General features: G+C 39.2%; 1 protein-coding gene across 4 annotated transcripts in view; it reads right to left on the reverse strand.

Annotated features, from left to right (window-relative positions):
* The window catches only part of LOC111565864 (sodium-driven chloride bicarbonate exchanger-like), a 55,293-nt gene that overhangs the window by 23,588 nt on the left and 10,007 nt on the right, over positions 1–21,698 (reverse strand). For 3 of the 4 annotated variants that reach the window (XM_023266159.3, XM_023266155.3, XM_035946400.2), the window contains 10 exons: positions 15,011–15,092; positions 7,954–8,097; positions 7,630–7,771; positions 7,330–7,490; positions 5,435–5,623; positions 3,004–3,092; positions 2,531–2,688; positions 2,314–2,401; positions 825–971; positions 54–154 (listed from right to left, as the gene is read on the reverse strand). In XM_023266159.3, the coding sequence (XP_023121927.1) occupies positions 54–154; positions 825–971; positions 2,314–2,401; positions 2,531–2,688; positions 3,004–3,092; positions 5,435–5,623; positions 7,330–7,490; positions 7,630–7,771; positions 7,954–8,097; positions 15,011–15,092 (1,301 nt within the window). The remainder of the gene's footprint in view (positions 1–53; positions 155–824; positions 972–2,313; positions 2,402–2,530; positions 2,689–3,003; positions 3,093–5,434; positions 5,624–7,329; positions 7,491–7,629; positions 7,772–7,953; positions 8,098–15,010; positions 15,093–21,698) is intronic. The other variant, XM_035946399.2, reaches the window with a different exon arrangement.

Genomic DNA, 21,698 nt, shown 5'->3' on the forward strand with positions numbered 1-21,698 from the left:
GAAAAGCTTGGGGCTATACACAGCAAAGCATGCTGCTTCTCTCCAACACTCACCTCCCGGTACGCTGCAGCTCAGGGCCGCCGTGCCCTCCGTGTTCCCCCGACTCTCCCAGGTCTGTCACTCCGTTGGGAACAGGGGGAATCTTCCGCTTTTCCTGTGTGGTTAAGATCACCGTCACTCAACTGTCGGTTAGCCGTCATCATCCGGACAAGAACAAGCCTCAGTGGGACTTGAATCTCCACTGACACTTGTAGACGCCTAATGTTATTTCCACTGCACTTTTAAATGCCAAATGGCTGATTCCTAATTCATGAATGCAGCATATACACAGTTCAGTAGCATAACAATCTAACAGTGGTGCGTTATTAATTCACCACAGGGTCCTAATGACAAAGAGGAGAAGATAAACAAAACCCACAAACAACCACAGTACTTTTTTTCTTTAAATGTTAGATAACAAAATTTCTTTCCCAACCAAGATGGCGGCTCTCTTTTCAAAGCAGCCCAGAATAACTAATGGAGGAAAATAACTAATGTTTAGGAGAGGATTGAGAACAGAACCCTGGGGAGTGGCATCAAAGCGCTGAGTACAACGCAGCTGAGATTAGAGGAGAACGCAGATGTTTAACAGTTCCTCAGCAGGCAGTATGTGCAGACGGGATTCACAAGCAGATTACAAAAAATATATAATTTAAACACAGAAAAGTCCAACACACACTCAAATGGGGGAGTTTTTTGATGATCAAAAAAGCAACTAATCCAATTTACCCAAAACTACTAATAAAAAGCTAAAAAAAAAAAAAAATGAGATTTTGACTATTTACCTGAGAGGGCACATTTTTAGGAGGTTCTATTCTGATGGAAGGGTCCCACTCTCCAGGCGGTAACACCGTCACCTGATCCAGAAACTCGTCGATGCCCGCCACCAGGTCATTCCTATCTTTGGCCTTGTATGCAACATCATGGAAAATCTGCCAAGAGACATAAAATATGATTAATTTTCTTGGATTCACAGACTTGCATGCCCACATAGGAAGAGGTTCTTTGGCAAATTGTTCTTCCTGCAGAGAGAAAAAAGGTGCATTTATGCTTCCACTTTGCTGCAAATGTCTATTTCAGGCATATTAGACTGACATTTAATTATGGGAAATTCTGATTGTTTCCCATAAGCACAATCTAGAAACACAGTATGGCTGAAATGACGAGTAATATTAGCTCCCAGATGCACTGTGGGAAATCTCCTGTCACAATATTCATGTCATACTTCGCTGATCCCCAAAGGCTTGTTTGTTGTTGCTGCCGTTTTCTCGCTTTTTTAAGAGAAGTCAAAGGTCAGATTTAGCCATAGAAAAGCAACCCCGGAGCAGGCAGGTGGACTTTGACTGATTTACTGGACTCTCTTATTCCCTATGCTGCCCTAATATAATAATATTATTTTTATTAGCTACCCTAATATAACCGCAGAAAGCAAACACAAATTTGTATCTGTAGTTTTTCCCTTAACTGGCCTTGACCAAGATGCCAACTGCTCAGATTGATCTAAAATAATGCAGATGTTGTAGATACAAAAAGCAAATGGTGCAGTATAAAAAAAAATTCTTTGCTTTTTTCCCCAAAAGCTCCAATACTAGAAACAAGTTGTTAGTAAGTAAGCATGCAAATTAAAATGTGTTAAGCTCATATGAGCAATGAATTACCATAAATAAAAAAGTAAAACATGTTTGCATGTTTAGGATTTTTCTATTTATGGCATAGACATAGATAAAGCTGCTACTAAAGGAGTCCTAAAATGAAATATTCATTAAAACACGACACTGAAACATTAAAATGTGGGATTATACACAAGTTACTTTTAAAATTTATAATACACTTTGTCTAAATTCAGATGACTTTAGAAATCAATACAGGGGGTCCTCGACTTCTGTCAGAGTTCCGTTCCTACAGCTTGATGTGAGTCAATTTTTGCTGTAAGTCAGAACTCCGGCAAAAATGTAAACAAAGCCGTAACGTGCATCACGGTATCAATCGCTTCTTCAGAAAAGCCATGAATACCAATAGTGAATGTAGCACAATCCAAGGTGGCATACAACCAGCGAATGTAAACAAAGCCGTCTTACAGCGCCGCGTGACGACATATTCATCCACTCCACTCGTCAACTAGTTCCACGTAACCAGTTCTGACGTAACGACGAAACGCCATAGATCAAGGACGTCGTAAACCGAGGACATCCTGTATTTTTAAACAAACAGCTCAAAACCTTGAGCTCTAAAAACACAGAGTTATTTAACTATATTCTTGTACTTGGGTCTCACCTCATCAGTCATCAGTGTAGCAATAGACCGACCGATTTCATGATACTGTGGACCTTTTCCCAGAGGCCCAAGCAAGATGAAAAGAAACCTGCACAAAAACAAAGAACAACATGTTTTGAGTAAAAGTCAAATCCTTTTCTGTGAAGCATAGAGGAGAATCTAAGCTCATCTCTCCAGACTTGACACAGAATATAGAGAGAAGTAGTTTGTGTTTTACCTGGTAGTGATGGGAACTTCAGCGAGACCGTTGAGCAGCACAGCGGGAGCCAGACGGACGAAGGCCACCACGGGGCGTTCTAGGAATTCTAGCTCCCCTACCAGGACATTGGACGCCTCAGCGCCAGGAGGGATCTTCTTCATGAAGTGGAGGTCAATCTGTGAGGCAAAAAGAAACAAGAGTATAAATGTTTGGTTTTCTTTTGAATCGTAACAAGTAGACAGAACGAAAGTGGGTAATACAGCACATCATCAAAATACAATCTGGAATAATGTCTGCATCGGACTCTGATGATCAAAACAAACACAACCAAAGAAAGCAAGCTCTACTCCTGTTTGAGCCCCGTCAGTTTCTCAGGGTAAGACCAATTCACACGTAACTCAAGCTTGGTTAAATATACAGCGCTAGTTACGTGTCCAGCTATCAGTGCCCGTAGACAAACAGCAGAACCGGCGGTGGGTCCTGTTGCTCACCTTGCTGAAGTCGACGGCGCTGTTTTCTCGGCTGACGTCCTGTTTGCCCTCGTTGTTGGCTGGCTGGGACTGAGGTGAAACAGTTTGGCCTGTCAGGCAGAGCAGGAAACCAGAATCAGCTTTCACCATGCTTCACCTCATGCAGCATTACTTTCCCACACATAGATAAAGATCTCAGTGAGCGATATATTGTACAGTTACACTCTGAAAAAGTGTGCTACAGCAACAAGTGAATGATCAAATATTGTACCTTTTTTCAGAGTGTACCTGGTGACTAAGCTTAGTATTTACAGACAGACTATTTAAATAGCATTAATAGAGCATTTGATGAATGCTCAGTGGTGAAGCTGTGACAGTGATTTTACAAGTTGAGTAAAGAAGGTGCAATCTTTCACTGTCATTCCAGGTTCATCTGTATCATCCAATCAGAGCTTATTTACAGGTCAATTAGTTTTATTTCAGTCAAAGATTGCTCCTTTTGAATGTCAAGCAGTTTCTTGTGACGTGAATGTCCCGTTCAAAATGTCAGCTGGCAGTGATGGTGTGAGGTTACTACCGTTAAAGGAACACTTCAGCACTTTAGAAAACGATCTAATCCAATGGCTTGTTGAGTGTTAGATACAAGGATGGATACTATTTTCATGTCTGCCCACAGTAAAGTCTGGAGGAAACAGCTATCCAAATGTAAAAACACTAACACGCCAAACAGTAAACCTCTTATATAAGACACATATACACATATATATGTATGTATATAAATATTATATTATATAAAACGTCAACATGAGTATGGTATGGCTAGTGATATTAGTCTTTTACTGTAGCTGACAGCAAGAAGGCAAGTATTTCTCAAATGTTAGTGTATTTCTTAAAAATTACGTAGCTATCACTAATATTAGTGACTGTTATTTAGAATCTGAGTCTCTAAGTTGTAATCACAAGAAGGGGAAAGTATCATCACAAAAACTGGTACATTGCACATGCCCTGTTTGGCCGTACATGGCTCTACAGCAGGGGTGTCAAACTGGTCAAAACCGGCCCTCCAGAGGGTTCAATCCGGCCCACAGGACGACTTTGTAAAGTGTAAAAATTACAGAGAAGGCACTAACTGCAAATTGTAAATTTGTAAAATTATAAATTTAAAATAATTTCTAGACCATGACAAGTTGTTTTGATCATAAAGTAAAATACTAGATTGTTCTTCTGTTTTTTTGTCTCATTTTTGTAATCTTTTGTCTTGTTTTTATTGCTTTTGTCTTTTTTTTTGTCTGACTTGTCATTTTCATCATAAAGTAAAATATTAATGTCATTCAGTTCCAGATAAATTTGACTAAATGTTTCGTTCCTTTATCGACACTCTGTGATCTGGAAATTGTAATGCGTAAATGATAAACTGAAGCATAATGTTGCTGAAATTGAATTTATTTTTCTGAATAAATTTCAGGTTGTTCATGATGTTTTGTAAAAAGATAATTCCTTAAATGTGAACATTTTCAGAATGTACTTTTTTTTTTAACTAAAACAAAGGAAACATTTGGAGTTGTGGTTATTTACAGGTTATTATGCTGTGATTTTACTTTCCCGGCCCACTGGAGATCAAATTGGGCTCCTGAACTAGGATGAGTTTGACACCCCTGGTCAGCATTATTCATTCTGTTGTACATCTATCATTTCACTCAAAAATTGTCTCATAAGAAGAAGAGTTTGACTGTTTGACTTTCCTCATGGATTACATATAACCCATTTTTAACCTCTCATGATGATACTCTCCACTTCAACGTGATCTTTTAATACTATTACTACTACTATCTCTAGGTGCTCTGGTTGCCTGGGCAAATTTCCTGCTCTCTGTCTTCCTGTGAGATGGGACAGTAGCCTTGTGCGACTGCCTGAAGGAGACTAAGACGTTTGTTCTTGGTTTCGTCAAATGTTGTGTCTGCAGTCATGCGGCCACGGCTCCTGGCAGAGCTCAAAGGTAAAGGAGGGATGGACAGGCACGACACAAAACGTACACACTGCCGAAACGCCCTATAGGAAAAGGCCTTTCTGGGTGAAGCGTTCTTTAGGAGTGTCTCTTCCAGCAAAATCTTGGGAGATTTTAAGCTTTGATAATCGTGGTCATTTACTGGGTGAGTGGAGGGCAAACATGCATACACACACACATGCAAATACAGTAGACAAGAACAAACACATACACAAACATGGAGAAACACAAACAAGAGGAGAACATGAGATATCAAACAGCAGCAAAACAGGAACTCACAGACATTGGAAAATCATGCAAAGGATTACGACATTATACATATAAACATACTGTGTATATTTACATACAACATGTATGATCACCATAGAAAAAGCAGAGATTAATAATAAAGGGCGTTGAAAGAATGCAAACTTGGTGTCTGCAGGTAAATTTGAGCGCTTTGCTCACCATTTTTGTCCATGGAATGAGGCTCAGACTGCTTCTTGCCAATATCAGCAAAAGAGCGTACAATAGGGATACGGTTGGCCAGTTTCTTGTGGTTTTGGTGATGGTGCTGTTTGAGCAGGGCTTCACGGATCCTCCTCCTGGCATCCTGACCCACAGGACCCGACACCTCATGCTGATCCAGGACCATGTCTGAGGAACAAGACGTGCACAGAAAAGCATGCACGCTAGTGTTGGACACGTAACTCTTTAAACAGTTGATTTTAAATTCACAAAGGCTGTGCGGCCTGGTGTGGCAGCCAGTGATGCTAAGCTGATTATCCCAACAAAAACCGACCCACTGCTGCTGATTTAACCGTACCAAACCAGGTTAAGTTCAACAGATCTCTGTGGCAGCACAGTTTTTTTGTCACAACCGGATAAAAACATTCTCTTTGCTGACCTCAAAAAGTAAGACACAGTTCCCGTAGCCCACCTAAATAGGGTCAAATCATCCATCCTTTATATTTCTGGTTGAACTACGGCTGACATACTGTGACGGCAGACAGCTTTGAAATGGTCCTTTTACGCATTAAGAGATGCAAGCTAATATACAAAGATAGGGTGTTAAAGGAGAAAATAACATAAAGAATGTATGGCAAAATTAAATAAATAAGCTGTTAAGACAACTTTCAATTTAAAAGAACAGAGAGTTGGATCAGTAAGCAGAAGGTTCCTAGCAGATCATAACCAGATTATGGCCCCTAAATCATAAAGTGCTTTATGTAGCAGTAGAACAGTATTTTTTGAAATTGTCGAATACAGATGTTAAAATAGTAGTAAATTTAACATTTGGAATTGAACTGAGCACTGGCTTTTGATAATTATCGATCCCAAAAACAGTTATTTTCAATCACTTTATCTGGGTGGAGTTGGAGTTGTTTGGTACATCTAATCACTGATTTGTTTGATGCACTTTCTTACTGTATGGGGGCCATGTTCACATAATTACAGTAAGATATTTAGAGTCAATACATAATTGCGTGACTTTTTGTAACATAGTTGACAGGTATCATAGTTGACATTTTTGCTAAAATCAGCATCTCTTTTATTCTGACCAAACACCACATTGCATTATCATATAAAGATTCTTTTTATACAATTGAGTAAAATTGAAATCGAAAGTTATTTATAAAGATATTGTAGTAAATCTGTTGACATGCCATAAATCCACACTTGACTCACACACTACTTTATATTAAATAAGTCAGAAAGCCTTGGAGTCTGGCCAGTCTTTTCTTCAGGAGGAAATGACATCATGTGGAGCAGGTCATGTGATCTGGAATTAACACACTTCCTTGAGAGGTGTTTTTGTAATGGGGAACTTAGTTGAAAGTGATTTCTCGGACACAGATACAATTTGTTATTTTCCATATAAAATCTGATATATTGCCAAAAAAAGAAATATCTGTCATGATTATCTCAACTTAATAAAAAGAACACAATCAAAACTATTTTTGAATAAGCTAATTTTATTATTGTTTAGCTAATTAGAAGGTGGTTGTTATTAAATTCAGACGGTTATTTAGTTGACATTTTAGTGATGTCCAGTCATTTTTTATTAATAAGTGATTGCTTCCATATCAAATAATTATGGAATTTGTAAAAACATGATCATAATGAACATAAAAAAACATTATTTTTTTTAACTTTTAATAAAAATGTCTGGAAGATATATCCCATGGACTTCAAAAGTCCCTCAATTATAGACTGACCCTTTACATATTCACCATGTGGATGCTGAACGTAAGGTTCCGTACGATGGAACCTAGGGGAACTCCACTTCGCTTTTCCTCACATAAAAGTGGCAAAAAGAGACTTATTTTACTTTTAACGATCATTCAGTCCCCAGTGTTTACCTGCGATTTCCTCCAGTGAGTTGGCCCTCATGTCCAGCATCACAGTGCCATTCATGATGCAGCTGCGGAGCTCAAACAGACTGTGTAGAGACAGAGTAGCTACGTAGGGTTTACTCCACCGCTCACCGCCATCCTCGACGTCCTCCTCAAACTTTAGCCACCTGCAAATCAATACAACAAAGAAAAAGACCACACAGATTATTGTGATTTCTGTTCGCGAAACGTGTGTCTCAGGTACAACAGAGTAAAAACACAGCATCTGGCCAGGCCTAGCCCACGTTGTCATCTGCACAGGTGTACCTGGCTGTCTCCTTCCACTCAGCGTCCTCTCCCTCCCTGAGGCAGATTTCATCCAGCTCAGTGAACAGGGCGTGGGGGATGTGCTCCTCATCGCCATCCTCTGTCCCCAACAGAAACTGCACCCTCTGAGCTGGTGTGTCTGCTGCAGCAGCGAGGACAGATGGTGGACAAGTGGAGACAGAGAAAGATAGAAGATGGGTAATAAAATTCATCGCTTCTATTAGGGATCTATAGTGGAAACAGAAGGAACTCACATCTTTCTCCTCCTGTAAAAATGTGCATCTACTTCATCTACAGTGTAAAACATCTCTGTAGGACACCTACTGTGCGAGGGGGATTCTCGTCCATCGTCAGCCGAGGAGTCCCTCTCCTTGGACCTCTTCCTGTGTCTGTGTCCATGGTGACGGTGGCGTCGGTGTGACCTCCGGCCCAGAGGGACGTGAACCCCGATGTAGAGAGTCCGGTGACCTGGAGGCAACATGAAGGAGACAACATTAGACCTTCTAGTCCGTCCTTCAGTCTAAACTGCTCAAGAGTCAAAAACTTTGAGTGACAAACATACGGCCCGTGGGCCAAAACCAGCCCGCGGCATAAATAAAAGTGTACTGCCACAACTTCCATGTATTTTTTATTTATGTATAAATTGTCTAAATTTACTAGGCAGAGGGATAAATTAACCTTCTTCCTTAATAGCTCCCACTTTAGTTTGTCTGATGTTGTGGTCAGGATTACTACACATGTGGAAATGAATGTAAATCTCTAGATCTTGACAAGTTTTTTTCATCATAAAATATTATATTGTTCAGTTCCAGATACCTGAGATTGACTGTTTTTCGTAGATAAACTGTGATCTTTAAGTTGTAATGTGTAAATGATAACCTGAGCATAATATTGTTGAAACTGAAATTATTTTTCTTAAGAAATTTTAGGTTGTTTATAATGTTTTGCCAAAAAATAGTTCATTAAATGTGAATATTTTCAGAATTGTACTTTTTTTGCACTGAAACAACAAGGTAAATCGGTAAGCTGTCATTATTTATGGGTTATTATGCTCTGATTTTACTGGTCCGGCCCATTTGAGAACAAACTGCCTGAATGTTGACTAAAATGAACTAAAATGAGTTTGACACTTCTGTTCTATACCATCTTCAGTTCATGTTTTATTTGACACAATTTAATTGTCCTTGATAACTGAATTATACTTCCTAGTTTAATATCCTTGCCTCAGGTACATAAAGATTATTTACATATGGAGTTTCATTATTTACTGTTAATTATTTCAGTTATTATTTCAGTAGCTTTTCAATTTTTAGCATGGACAGCAGTCAGTGGTCACAGTGGAGACGGACAACCGAGAAAACGCCAGCATATCTGAGCACGAATCTCTTTAAAAACCTTCATTTGGTCCCACAAATGAAACAAATGATAAAAATCAACAGTCGAAATTATCCTGTTTGATGTACCCACGACGTTTTCCATTTTTAAAAAAAAACAGAAGCGTTTCCGTTGGTCTAACGTTACGATGCCAAGAACAAAGATGGCGGATTCTCCCGGATCGTGTCCGTGACGTCTCGCTGACTGAAGGACGATTGTCAAATAATTTTACGAAAAATACTGTACTGTTAACTTAAAATTAAAATACCGATCGTGTAACTCCAAAAATAGAAGTATAATATGCTTCTAAATTATTTTTGTTACTAATTTTGCCAGGGGTTAGATTGACGGCGTCACTTAACAGCATAAAACCAACAGCGTCAAGTACCGGAAACAAGCACAGACGGAAGTGACAGGAAGACGCGGTAGTCACTTTTCAAAATAAAACCCGCAAAATCCACCGGAAATAAAATAAAAAATAAAAGTTTTTTTGTTCTTTCTGTATGGCCCGGAGGTTGCGGACCGCTGCCTTTGTGGTTTTTTCTTCTTCTTCTTCTTTTTATTTTTAACTACCTGCTTAGTTTTAGGTTGGTCCCTTTTGTGGTGCGACAGCCCACTGGGGTGTGGATCTCTAGGGTTGTCCAATCTAATGGGTCCTGTGGGTTGCAAAGATCCTGCAGATGCTTAACCAGATCGGATTGGGAGGCTGAATCAATATCTTGGGCTATTTGTTTTGTTCCTCAAGCTGTTCCTGAGAAGTTTTAGTGGTGCTGAGGAACTCTACTGCCTTCTTTAAGTGCCATTGCCATCAGCTTGTGTGCTTAGTCTGGAGCATGTTTAGGTGGACGGTACTTATTAGAACAACATTGTTTTATATGAGGATAATCAATGTTATTGCCTTATCTGTGTATATTGGAATGACCTTAATTTGTGCAAGGTATCATGGGACTTAACTTGTTTGGAAATGAAAAATAAAAACATCCAGCAATATCGAGCAGTAAATACCATGTAGTCAGTCAGAGAGGAACCCGAAAAGCATCACTGAACAAACTCTAATCTTCATTTTGAAGCTTACAGAATCCGTAACATCTTTTAGGTCACACCTGAATACCAAGCCTTTTATTAATTCTAGCATACAGTTTTATTACCGGCATGTTTTCTCTCTTTTGCTTTAGTATTTGTTTTTATTATAAGGGGTTTCACTTTAAATTTTATTTTAATTTTGTATTGTTTTTTTGTGTTTGGCTTCATTGTAACCAGTCCTGAAATGCTGTACTTCTGATTCAACCATGTAAATCACTTAGTAACTTTGTTTTAAAAAGTGCTCTATAAGTAAAGTATTATCATGATTGTTATTATTCTACATTAGGGTCCTGCTGTGCTCATACTTTAATGAAGACTTACTGTCCTCTTTGAGGACACTGAAATCGATTTTTAAATCAGATTACTCTCTATAACTGGAGTCATTTTCATTTTAAATCGATACGGAGCAGATAATGAAAGCGGGATTCTGAAAGGATCTTGTACAAAGTGAGCACAAAGGCCTTTTTCTGACGTCAGTATGCGTGCACTCACAGGGTCAGTGTGAAGATAATCAAAGCTGACTTTATCCTTTTTTATTGCGGTTGAGCAGCCTGTGTGCTTCTTCCTTCCCGCCAGCCAATGGTCGGACGCAGACAAGACTACTGGACACTCTGTTCTCTTTATCTGCACCATATGAGGCGCCACAGAGTCCAGCATAAAGTGACACCGAATGGATCTACGGCAATCTGATGCTCAGGAGTCGGGAGAGTTGTCTGTTTCATCCTCTATTTGTTTGGAAAACGCTCCATGAAACATTGCAAAACAATCATTGTTAAGAATATATGTCACAGCTTTTATATTAGCACCTAAACTACAGGACATACAATCAGTACTTAACACACAACAACTGGCTTTAAAAAACAAACAAACTATGATTTAATCAGTGGAGCCATTTCCACTTTTACAGTTTGATTCATTCACTCAAAGACAACTACATCCAAACGACACAAGCTCTGAGTTGATCAAAATGTCATTACCGTGAACTCGGCATTTAAGCTTTACAAGATGGACTAAGTGTTTGTGAGGTTTTTCTTTCGTTTCTCAGGCAACAACCAAGCTGCCCTAATGTGTTGGCACAGCTAAAAGCAGCTTGTCTGCAGTTAAATAAGTCCATCCATCCATCCATCATCTGTACACCACTTAATCCTCACTAGGGTCATGGGGGGGCTGGAGTCTATCCCAGCTGACTCAGGTGAAGGCAGGGGACACCCTAGACAGGTCACCAGTCTGTCACAGGGTTACATACAGAGACAAACAATCACTCTCACATTCACACCTACGGGCAATTTAGAATGATCAATTAACCTCAGCATATTTTTGGACTGTGGGAGGAAGCCGGAGTACCCGGAGAAAACCCACGCATGCCCAGGGAGAACATGCAAACTCCATGCAGAAAGATCCTGGGAAAGCCGGGACGCGAACCAGGGATCTTCTCGCTGCAAGGCAAAAGTGCTAACCACTACACCACTGTGCAGCCCAGTTAAATAAGTCATTTAGCTTATTTTATTCACCATTAATTCTTCTAAGAAGACAACAGAACTGATAATCAGTCAAAAATAATCCAATTTAAAGACAGAGCTCATTGTAACCAAGACAATAATATATTTCTTGAGAATAATGGTTCATTGTTGACAAAAAGCTTGTTTGATTTCTGAGTTGCAGTGAGAAATATGTGTACATTCTCTGAAATGCTGAGGAGAATATCGCAAGCGATCGCTTTAAATTGTTTTCACTTACTTGCATACAACACTAATCTCATCATAGCACACTAATAAGATTTAAGCAATGAACAGACATACCATGAATCACCTCAGAGCACAGCGAACATCACAGGAGTTCAGGAGAGATGTTCAGAATACTCTCCACCAAGAGGGGTGTCAGGGAACGCAGCAAGAAAACTCACTAGAGGTCAAAATATACAGCTGTGAACAAAAGTTTACAGACACTTGTGAAGACCACGCATAACACGGCAGTCCTGAGTTTCCAAGGAATCCTATAAATCTTAATTTTCTATGATGAATGATTCTCTGGAAATATGATAAAATCTGCTGGGTCAAAAATATACAAACAGCAGTGCTAATATTTGGTTAAATGTTTGGCAGCCATCCGCAGACTACAGGTAAGTTTCTGTTTGTATCTTTCACAGTTCCTCTTAACGGAATTGGTGCAATTCAACTCAATTTGTTGGCTTTCAGACACGGACTTGTTTCTTCAGCACAGTCCATAGATTTTTAATGGGGTTTAAGTCAGGACTTTGAGGAGGCCAGTCTTAAAACTTTAATTCAAGCAAATTTGACCATTTCCTTAGAATATTTGAGGTGAGATTTGGGTCGTTGTCTTGTTGGAACACCCAACTGCATCCAATACCGTTCTGTCTTCATAAGGCTTCAGTCAAGCCTTAGGGTGACACTTCTGAAGGACCGTAAGTTGCTGTAAAGCACATGTGACTGAGGACAAGCAGCTTCTAATTCATTGCAGATCTGCTTTTTGGCGATTCTTTGTTGACTCTTGGCCAATCTGACCAACTGTCTCTCATCAGAAGGTGAAAGTCTGGCACAAAGGCATGTTTCAATCATTCCACTGAAGTAATTTAGAGCTGTAGGAATCATTGGAAACTCACCTCTGCCATTAAATGCACATTATTTATAAGTGTGTGTAAATTTCTGTTCAAGACTGTATTTGTAGCTTGGAGAATATCACTTCTGTCTGAGCATGTACCACGGTGTATGTATTCACCCAGAACTAAATGCTCGTAGCATTGAGTAAATTATGTATGCCAGAGGCAGAGGAAAGAGGAGGAACTGTCTGTGCATATGCAGCAAATTTCACAACATAAGGCACAATTCAGCAGACAGGGACAATAAGATAGCAGAAAAAAAAAACATAAGGAGAGGGCAGGAGAGCTTTAAAGTTCATAAATCAAGACTCACAAGTGGAGGACTTTACAAAAATAGCTCTCCTCCTCCAGGCCTCAACTACTGCTGATGTCATAGGAGGTCTTTTCTCTTTTTTTTTTTCTGTTGTCACGTCTCAGTGCATTTCACTCAGTCACTGAATCTACGCGGCGATGTGTGACACGCAGAGTTTTCGTGGTTTCTGAGTGTGTGGTCATGTATGCGTAACTCTGCTTCGCCACTAAGTACAGCGATTCTGATTGGCTTTGGGGGGTTGTGCATTTTTTTCACACAACCAGCTCGAGTTCTGATGCAACAGTATATCTGGTGTTCTTAAATTAACTGTCATAGCTGGGCAACAATCTCTACTACCTGTAGGGGTGAAGTTAAACTAAACAAAATCCAGAGATCATTAGAGCTAACTCTGTGGAAAGTGATAAAAAAATTACCCTAATGCAAATGTATTTCAGCAGAATAATGATACAGAAAATGCCACCCTGCAAGCCAACAAGATGGATTACTTAGGTTTGTTGCGATCAATTTGTGTTTTTGAGACTGTCATGAGTCATGGTGTTGACTGCTTATTCCAGTGATGATGTGTCTTTTATAATAAAAATAATTATATTTATATAGCACCCTTAAGAACAGTGTTCACAAAGAGCTTAGACAGTTAAAACATGCAACACCAACAATCAAACAAGATATAGGAGACAAGTCAGAGCAGTCAATTAAAATAAATAGTAAAAATGACAATAAATGCAATGAATAATTAGCTAGATTAGGAATCATAACAAACAAAGGAACTAGGCAGTTTTAAAAATTAAAGAATAAGATTGAGGGTTAAAGTTAGAAATTAAAAGTCAGAAAGTCAGAGAGTTAAAAAATGGAGGAAACAGGCAGCTAAAAGTAAAATAAAACAAGAGAGAACGAGAGAACAGAACATAATACAGAATAAAACACTAAAATTAAGTAAAGCTAAAAGTAAACCTCACATAAAAGCAATTCTACTTCAGTTACAGCGTAGCTTTTGAATGGTTTCTATTATCTGAGTCTGATGTAGGACGGAAGTGTAACATGTTCCGTCTAAACGTGTATTTATTTTTATATGTCCTTTAGTTATATCTTCTCTGGGTGCAACATTTTATTTTTGACATTTGATGAATTCTAAGTGTGCTCCTGGAGTTATTCTCTGAAAAGGTACAGCAACTTATTTAATTGTACCCAGTCTTCTCTGGTCCGGTGCATTTTTCCACTTATCCAGTCCAGCATTACAGACAACCTGATAATGACACATTTGTTTTGGGTTTTCTGTCACGCTGGTCTTATCACTGTTAACACATCTGTTGCTTTTTACTAAAATTACCATATCGTGCTATTTGGTCTTTTGAATTCTATTATATTTTTAGCCATATCATAAAACTAGGGCTAAACCCAGAAACTCCTTTTGTTGGTAATAGTGAGAATAACATGTCAGCTACTTATCAGTATATTTCTCCTATTCTTTATATTTTTCTGTGTACTTTTCTGTTCACCTTTGAACACCTTTCTTGTCTGTACAGGATGCTGTTTGTTTCAGAAATGGGCATCTCTGTCTCTTTAATCATTTCTGAAATGCTGATGCAAACAGATGTGTAGAGAATAGAGCCTTTGCTCTTTGATACTTCAGATCAAAACCTAATATCCATCTGTAATGATTTAGACAGGTGGACAGACAGGTTTTATAGCGTCAGGAAGCTCCGCTGTCTGTAAATCTGCTTCGTTAGACACATTTTCTGTTGTCAAACTACTGTTGGCGTGCCACAAATACAAAATACATCAGCTCTTAAGTGTTTTTGGTATGTTTGCATTTGATTTTTGTGTTTCTTTAGAGGAGGTTTAACCCTAAAGATGCTACATATTTATTCAGCTGGGCATTTAGAAGACGTGCAAGTGAAAATGAAAGACGCTAATGAGCCACATAGCTCGCATTTGGGATAACATTCGGATATTTTGTCCTGTGGTGCATCAAGTAAAGGTTGAGTATCGCTTACCTTCTAGCTCTTCCTTCTCAAAGTTAGTGTTGAGCATGGAGCGTGTGCCCCCACGGTCCACCACTGCTTCCTCATCAGTTCTCTGCAGGAGACACGAGCAGACAAGAAGTCATGTAAAACACACATCATGGTTTTATACAGATTTATAGCTCTCTGAGACATGACACAGCACTTGATCATGATTAATGGATTTACACATTTCTGACTACACTGTTTCCATCATGACAGTAAGACGGACTGTCCTTACTGAGGCAACATCAGCATTTTCCCCTAAATGCTTCAAGTTGTTACATAAGAGCACGCTAAACACCCCCCACCCCTTCTTTCTGCCTAGTGGGAGGCCGTGTCCTGAAATACATACACACACACTCACACACAAAAAAATAAAAAAACAACTCGGCATTATAAGGCTAACTTCCAGCGACTGTCACCATGGCAACAAAGGGGAGCCAATCGCAATTTGGAAAAAGTCACACTCATCTTCTGAGAGCCAGATTACACCGTTTTTGAGTCATGGTTTTAACAAGAATGCTTCATTGTACATAAGCCTGAAATCATGCAAATGCTCTGCCACCCACACCTCTGGCAAGACAAAGTTCTCGGGAATTGGAGCAACTAAAGTGGAAGAAACAAGGACTGGTGTTAATGGATGCAGCGTTGCACTTTTCTGGTTATTCCCTGCTATAAATAGCTCTGACCTTGCAGAGTAAAAAAGGGAATGCTCTTATTGTGCTTTTTAATATTCAGTAGAAACACTGGCTTGTTATTCGTGGTGTTTTTAGTTGTTTATAGCAGCTGCCTTCAGGCAAGAACAGTTCTGATTGGACCCTTGGGTTTGCAATCAACATATATCAGCTCAAAATACAGTTTGTGGTCATTTAGAAATGTCCTGATTTTTGAAAGGAAAGCAGTTTTTTTCCAATGAAGATGACATTAAATGAATCAGAAATACATTCTACACATTGTTAATGTGGTAAATGACTATTGTAGCTGGAAATGTTTCATGGAATATCTCCATAGGGGTACAGAGGAACATTTCCAGCAACCATCACTCCTGTGTTCTAATGCTACATTGTGTTAGCTAATGCTGTTGAAAGGCTCATTGATGATTAGAAAACCCTTGTGCAGTTATGTTAGCACATGGATAAAAGTATGAGTTTTCATAGAAAACATGAAATTGTCTGGGTGACCCCAAACTTTTGAACGGTAGTGTACCGTAATTTCCGGACTATAGAGCACACCTGAATATAAGCCGCACCCACTAAATTTAAAAAGAAAAAAAAGTTTTGTACATATACAAGCCGCACCTGACTATAAGCCGCAGGTGTCCATGTTGTAACATGAGATATTTACACAAAGATTTTTTTTTTTACTTTTAATTAAATAAATGCTTTTTTTCCCCCCAAACAGTGCCTGTAACACGGCAGTAACATGACAGTAAAACACACTGAGTCAGTTCACGCTGCCGACTCCGTCTCACCATGGATTCATTAATGCCAAGCTTACGTGCAGCAGCTCTATTTCCTTCTTTGACAGGCAGATCGATTACCTTTAACTTAAAAGCTGCATCTTATGCATTTCTTCGTGTGTTTTCCATGATGAGGGTCTGTGCATGAAGCGCAAAATGACTGATCTGAAGAATTTAGTGTGAGTGCGTTTGATTTAGTTTGAACAGTTTCGTTGGTCCACTATGACCAGGTTAAATGTATTGACGGCATGAAGCTCGCCCGTAAAAGTCTATACATTAGCCGCATCGTTGTATAAACCGCAGGGTTCAAAGCGTGAGAAAAAAGTAGCGGCTTATAGTCCGGAAAGTACGGTATATATCCATTATCTATCTAATCCGAACTATGTGATGAAACCATTTCTAAATGATCCTGAATAGGTTTTTCTGCATTACATTCTACAAAAACATATAGCATACTGAACTGAACAAAATACGTATGATGTGCTTACATACAAAAATAACATAAACAGTCCAAAGAATCATGGATACAACATTTTGATTATTAAAAAATTCCATCTTTCCTTGACTTTAAATAAATTCACTGCTTTATTTCTGTGCCTTCTACTTGTTTCCTTGTCACAACGCTTCATCTATCTGATGCTGTGTCCCTCTCTGCTCTGTCCCAAACAAAGCTTTACCCTCCTCACTATGACAGATGAGCCAGAATCTCCTGCCTACAGGTCCCTGCTTCTATTTATAGGTACTGATTTCTCTGCCTCATAGTGCTGACCCCAGACCAGCCCAGAGAATCGCATCCCGGCTCACCAATCTGGGTTGAGATTAATCTGCAAGCCTTTATGGCAGGATAAAACCTTGTCTCTGACCATGGGATCAGTGATAGAGGGCCACGCACGCTGCGGAGAATTAAATCAGCCGTTTCTCGGTTGGTGTGTTGGCTGGTGATGGAGGCTTTGGGGGGGACGGGAGCAGGGAGCACGTGACGAAGACTCCAGGGGAGTCGGGATGGGAGAGGTGGAGGAGGGGTAGGCATGTGACCAGGCATGTTGAACAGACACACTCCTATGGACCATGAATGTAAATTGCGTCTGTATTTTTTCGCCGTGAAGCGTTTTTACTCAGGTTATTGATTTGTTTCTCAGTGTACATATATTCACACTTACTAGTTGTACAGATTCATACGAAGTGGTGCGTACTTGTACTGAGCACACTGGGACACACATCATGTACAGGCTGGCTAATGTAAACAGTGATGTGAAGGGGAGTAGCAGTGTGGATGAATGAGCAACACACAGCAGAAGAGGAGCAAAGGCTTCAGGCCTGGACACGGACCGAGGAAAAGGGGATGTTCTAATGTCACACTGTGTTAGCTGTGCATGTGTGTGTTCATGTATGTGTACAGTGCAGGCATGTATGCAGTGATGGTAAGCCAAGCATCATGACCTTCAGGAGAGAGGTTTGACATTGGGCTTCATCTGGTACATGCTATAGATGTGTGCAGAAGGGCTTCAAAGTCGATATCCTGCACTAAAACTAGGTAGATTATCTATAGCTATAGGATGTAGATAAATACACTACACCAAGAATGTACCTGGAAACTGTAAGTTATGATTTCACACAGGTGGAGAAGCACATCTAAGTTTTTGTTTTGTTAATACATAGTGAGACAAAGAAATTTCTGAATAAAGAAAGATCAGATTCTTCTTCTGACGAATAAAAAGTTTTATTTATAAATGATAAAGCGTTCCTGTGTCTAAATCAGTTTGCAAATACAGCCTTACTTGGCGTGGTACAACCAGCAACATGTGGCAGCTAATGTTAGCAAATTTGATAATGTGTAATAATTAATTATTTTAACCCTGTACAACCCACTGTTGCAGAAATACAACATCCATTTTATTTTTTTAACATTATATATATATATATATATATATATATATATATATATATATATATATATATATATATATATATATATGCTCATTTTCTTCTATATTTGGGTTCATATATTATCATTATTTATATGTTTTGTTTTTGTTCATTTTTTTCTCATTTTTTTTTTCATTTTTGTCTATCATCAGATTTTGATCCAAAACCTGACTGGTACATTGACTGCTGCCACTAGAAGCAAGTAAGAAAAGCACAGAGAAAAAAAGAACTGTATCTGTAGAGAACACTGTCCTTTATAGTATGAGTCTGATTGATTTTCAGGGGCTTTAGAGTCACTTTCAACTTTCTCTGTTGATGCTTAATCTACCAAATCTACCTTAGTATTTTGTCTTGTTATTATGTGCAGAAAAAAAATTGGATTTAGTTGCTAACCACAACCTGTATAAAAACCAACCAACTAGCATACAGTGTGTGCCTAGCAACAGCCTGAATAAGGCCATTTGTGACACTTTTATTGAGGACACCTTGGCCTAAAACGATCCACATAACACAATACGGCAAAATGACCTGTGAAAATCTCCAGCCAGAACACTAAAATCCCTCACTGTTGATAATAGCAGTATCCACTCTGCAGAACAGATGTCCCTGGAAGCTGTGGATCTACAGATACAAGTTTCCATGGCTGGTGTTAACTAAACTGCATGAGGAAAAGCAGAAGCCTACCACACTGATTTAACCTGCTTTAAAAGCTATGAGAAGCCACCGAGACTGATTCTATATACAACAATCATAAAGGAGGTCATCCTTAACCCCTTCATCCACTGATTTCACACCACACACTCCTGTTACATGTGCCGTTTGTGTCCCGACCACTTTTCCTAATGAGTTTGATTTCTGACATTGTTGAGGACCAAGTGATTGACCCAAAAGGAATAACAAAGCCGCCGTGTCCTCGGTATTACATGTGCCATCTCACATGCTTTTGTACAAACAACTGATAACGACTGGTGAGCAGAAAAAAAAGCAGCTGGAGCTACTGAGCATCCATTGTATTGTTTTCAACATAAGGATAAGGGATGGCAAAAACACCCGCTCTACCATTAGCTTAGCTTAACCCTTGTGTTGTCCTGCTGGTCAAAATTTACACATTTTAAAGTTTGAAAATGTGGAAAAAAAAACCAAACATATATTTTCACAGTGAAACTTCTGATGTCCACATTTTCAACATTTTTGGGAAATCTTTGAACATTTTTTGGCGGAAAAAAAAGAAATGTTAAAAATGTTTCTTAAGAACATTCACAGAAAAATCAACCAAAATCCAATGAATTTCGCTGGATTTTGGTTGATTTTTCTGTGAATGTTCTTAAGAGAATCACTTTCGATATTTTTAGGATTTTTTTTGGAAGACTTTTACTAATTTTTTGAAAATATTTACAAGAATTTTCTTGCCAAATTTGGGGGATTTTTTAAAAATAAAACCTTTAAGGGAAACTTTTAAGGAATTATTGTAATTTTCTTCATGAAGGTTTTACAAATTTTCAGAAATTTGGGGATTTTTTTTGCTGATTTTTTGGATTTTTTTCAGACAAGGAAACAATATTTTTTGGTGCCCGTAAATGAAGACAACAGGAGGGTTAATCTTGTACACGACATCTTGCGTTTGTGTGTATTTGCTGTGACACAGTCCATAAATAAACTCGGCCAACAGTGAGAGTGACCTGCTTGAACTGACAGGACGCTTTCTGAACATCCTGCTCCAAAAACATCCAGACTGATTCCCCCACGTCTTACAACTACAGCTCCTCTACAGCACTCAACACTTTCCTCCTGACTCTGACCTTTGTGTAATCGTGGAGCTAAAGGTGGACGCCACTGAACTGAAACTCTTAAAGTGACAGCACAGTCAGCATTCGGTCACGTGTAGACCACCCTCCCAGTCAGCGAATGTGGAACTGTAATTCGGGTTGTCATAGCATGAACAGCGACAGTCAGCGGGGGATGGAGTTTGCTGAGTAATGCTGTTTGTATGTATTATAAAACAAGTTCAGTGTACTTCTGATGAGGTGTGCCATTTGTTACAACAAAAAAATTGGAGAACACTCCACCCTAAAGCATGTAGTGGAGGATGTCAACATTGAGATCGTACCAGTAAGAATAGCAGTAGCTAAAACTTTTATTATATAAATCTACTTGTCATCTAGTTGTCAAAAATGTTTTTTAGTGTTTAACACAATTTTCGTCCTCATTGCCGCCCCTCTTCTGTCACATTTCGACATCGACAGCCTTTGTTGAGGCTTTGACAAGCTAATGATACACAAGACGCTACTGGCTGGTAGTGTGTGTCAAGTGTGTACGACAAATTTTTAAATATACAGTACTGTCCAAAAGTTTGGGGTCACCCAGACAATTCCATGTCTTCCATGAAAACTTTTATCCATGTGTTAACATAACTGCACAAGGGTTTTCTAATCATCAATGAGCCTTTCAACACCATTAGCTAACAAATGAAAGTGAGGTCTTTATATCCTAACACAGTTCAAATTGTACCAGCACCTGGGAATGAAAACACAAGGTGTAATGGAAAAAAAAAATGCAACACTAGCCGGGCATATTAACTATCCAATGATGTTATCTTTTCAGGGTGTAACTGTAATTCTAAAACAACAGACAGGATGTGTTGCCCTCACCCGATTTGTCTCTAAGTTTATATTGTATCTTCTTGGCAAGGATAAATCACACACATATTGATTCTCACATGCTCCCTTTCCAGGAATATGTCTACATTATCACATCGCTTTCTGGGAAACAATTATGTGACCTCATTTCTGCTTTCTTCAGGGATCTCTCCTGAGGCTCTCACAACAGCAGGGATGATGAATGTTTACATTACTGTACTTTGAGAACTAAACCAGGAGGTGCATGCTAAAAGTCAGATCAGATGAAGTTCGTTGCATTCCATCTTCACAGTAAGCCTGGAAAATAGCCAGGCACGTGGTGGCTCATGCAATACCCATAAGACTCTGTCTTAATGTAAATCTATTTACTTTCAATCTGCTTTAGTGGGCTTTCTACATGTGTTACAAGCCAGAGTGATTCTATAGCTTGTAGCTAGCTAAGAGGGGAGATGGATTATCGGTGGCTGTACAAGCCCTGTGACTGGCCAACAGCCTCTGTTGTCATGGTTTTCATCCCTACAGATGGCCATGGTTACCGTGGCAATGGCAGCAGGCTCAGCATCAGCAGCGTCACAGGGAGGAATGTGCTGAGTACACTTCAAACATTTCTAAAACACTACTTGTCTCGGACTGAAAAAGATAAGAAGTGTAAACATTG

The sequence above is a fragment of the Amphiprion ocellaris genome, chromosome 24 (genome assembly GCF_022539595.1).
Source record: "Amphiprion ocellaris isolate individual 3 ecotype Okinawa chromosome 24, ASM2253959v1, whole genome shotgun sequence".
NCBI classification, from domain to species: domain Eukaryota; kingdom Metazoa; phylum Chordata; class Actinopteri; family Pomacentridae; genus Amphiprion; species Amphiprion ocellaris.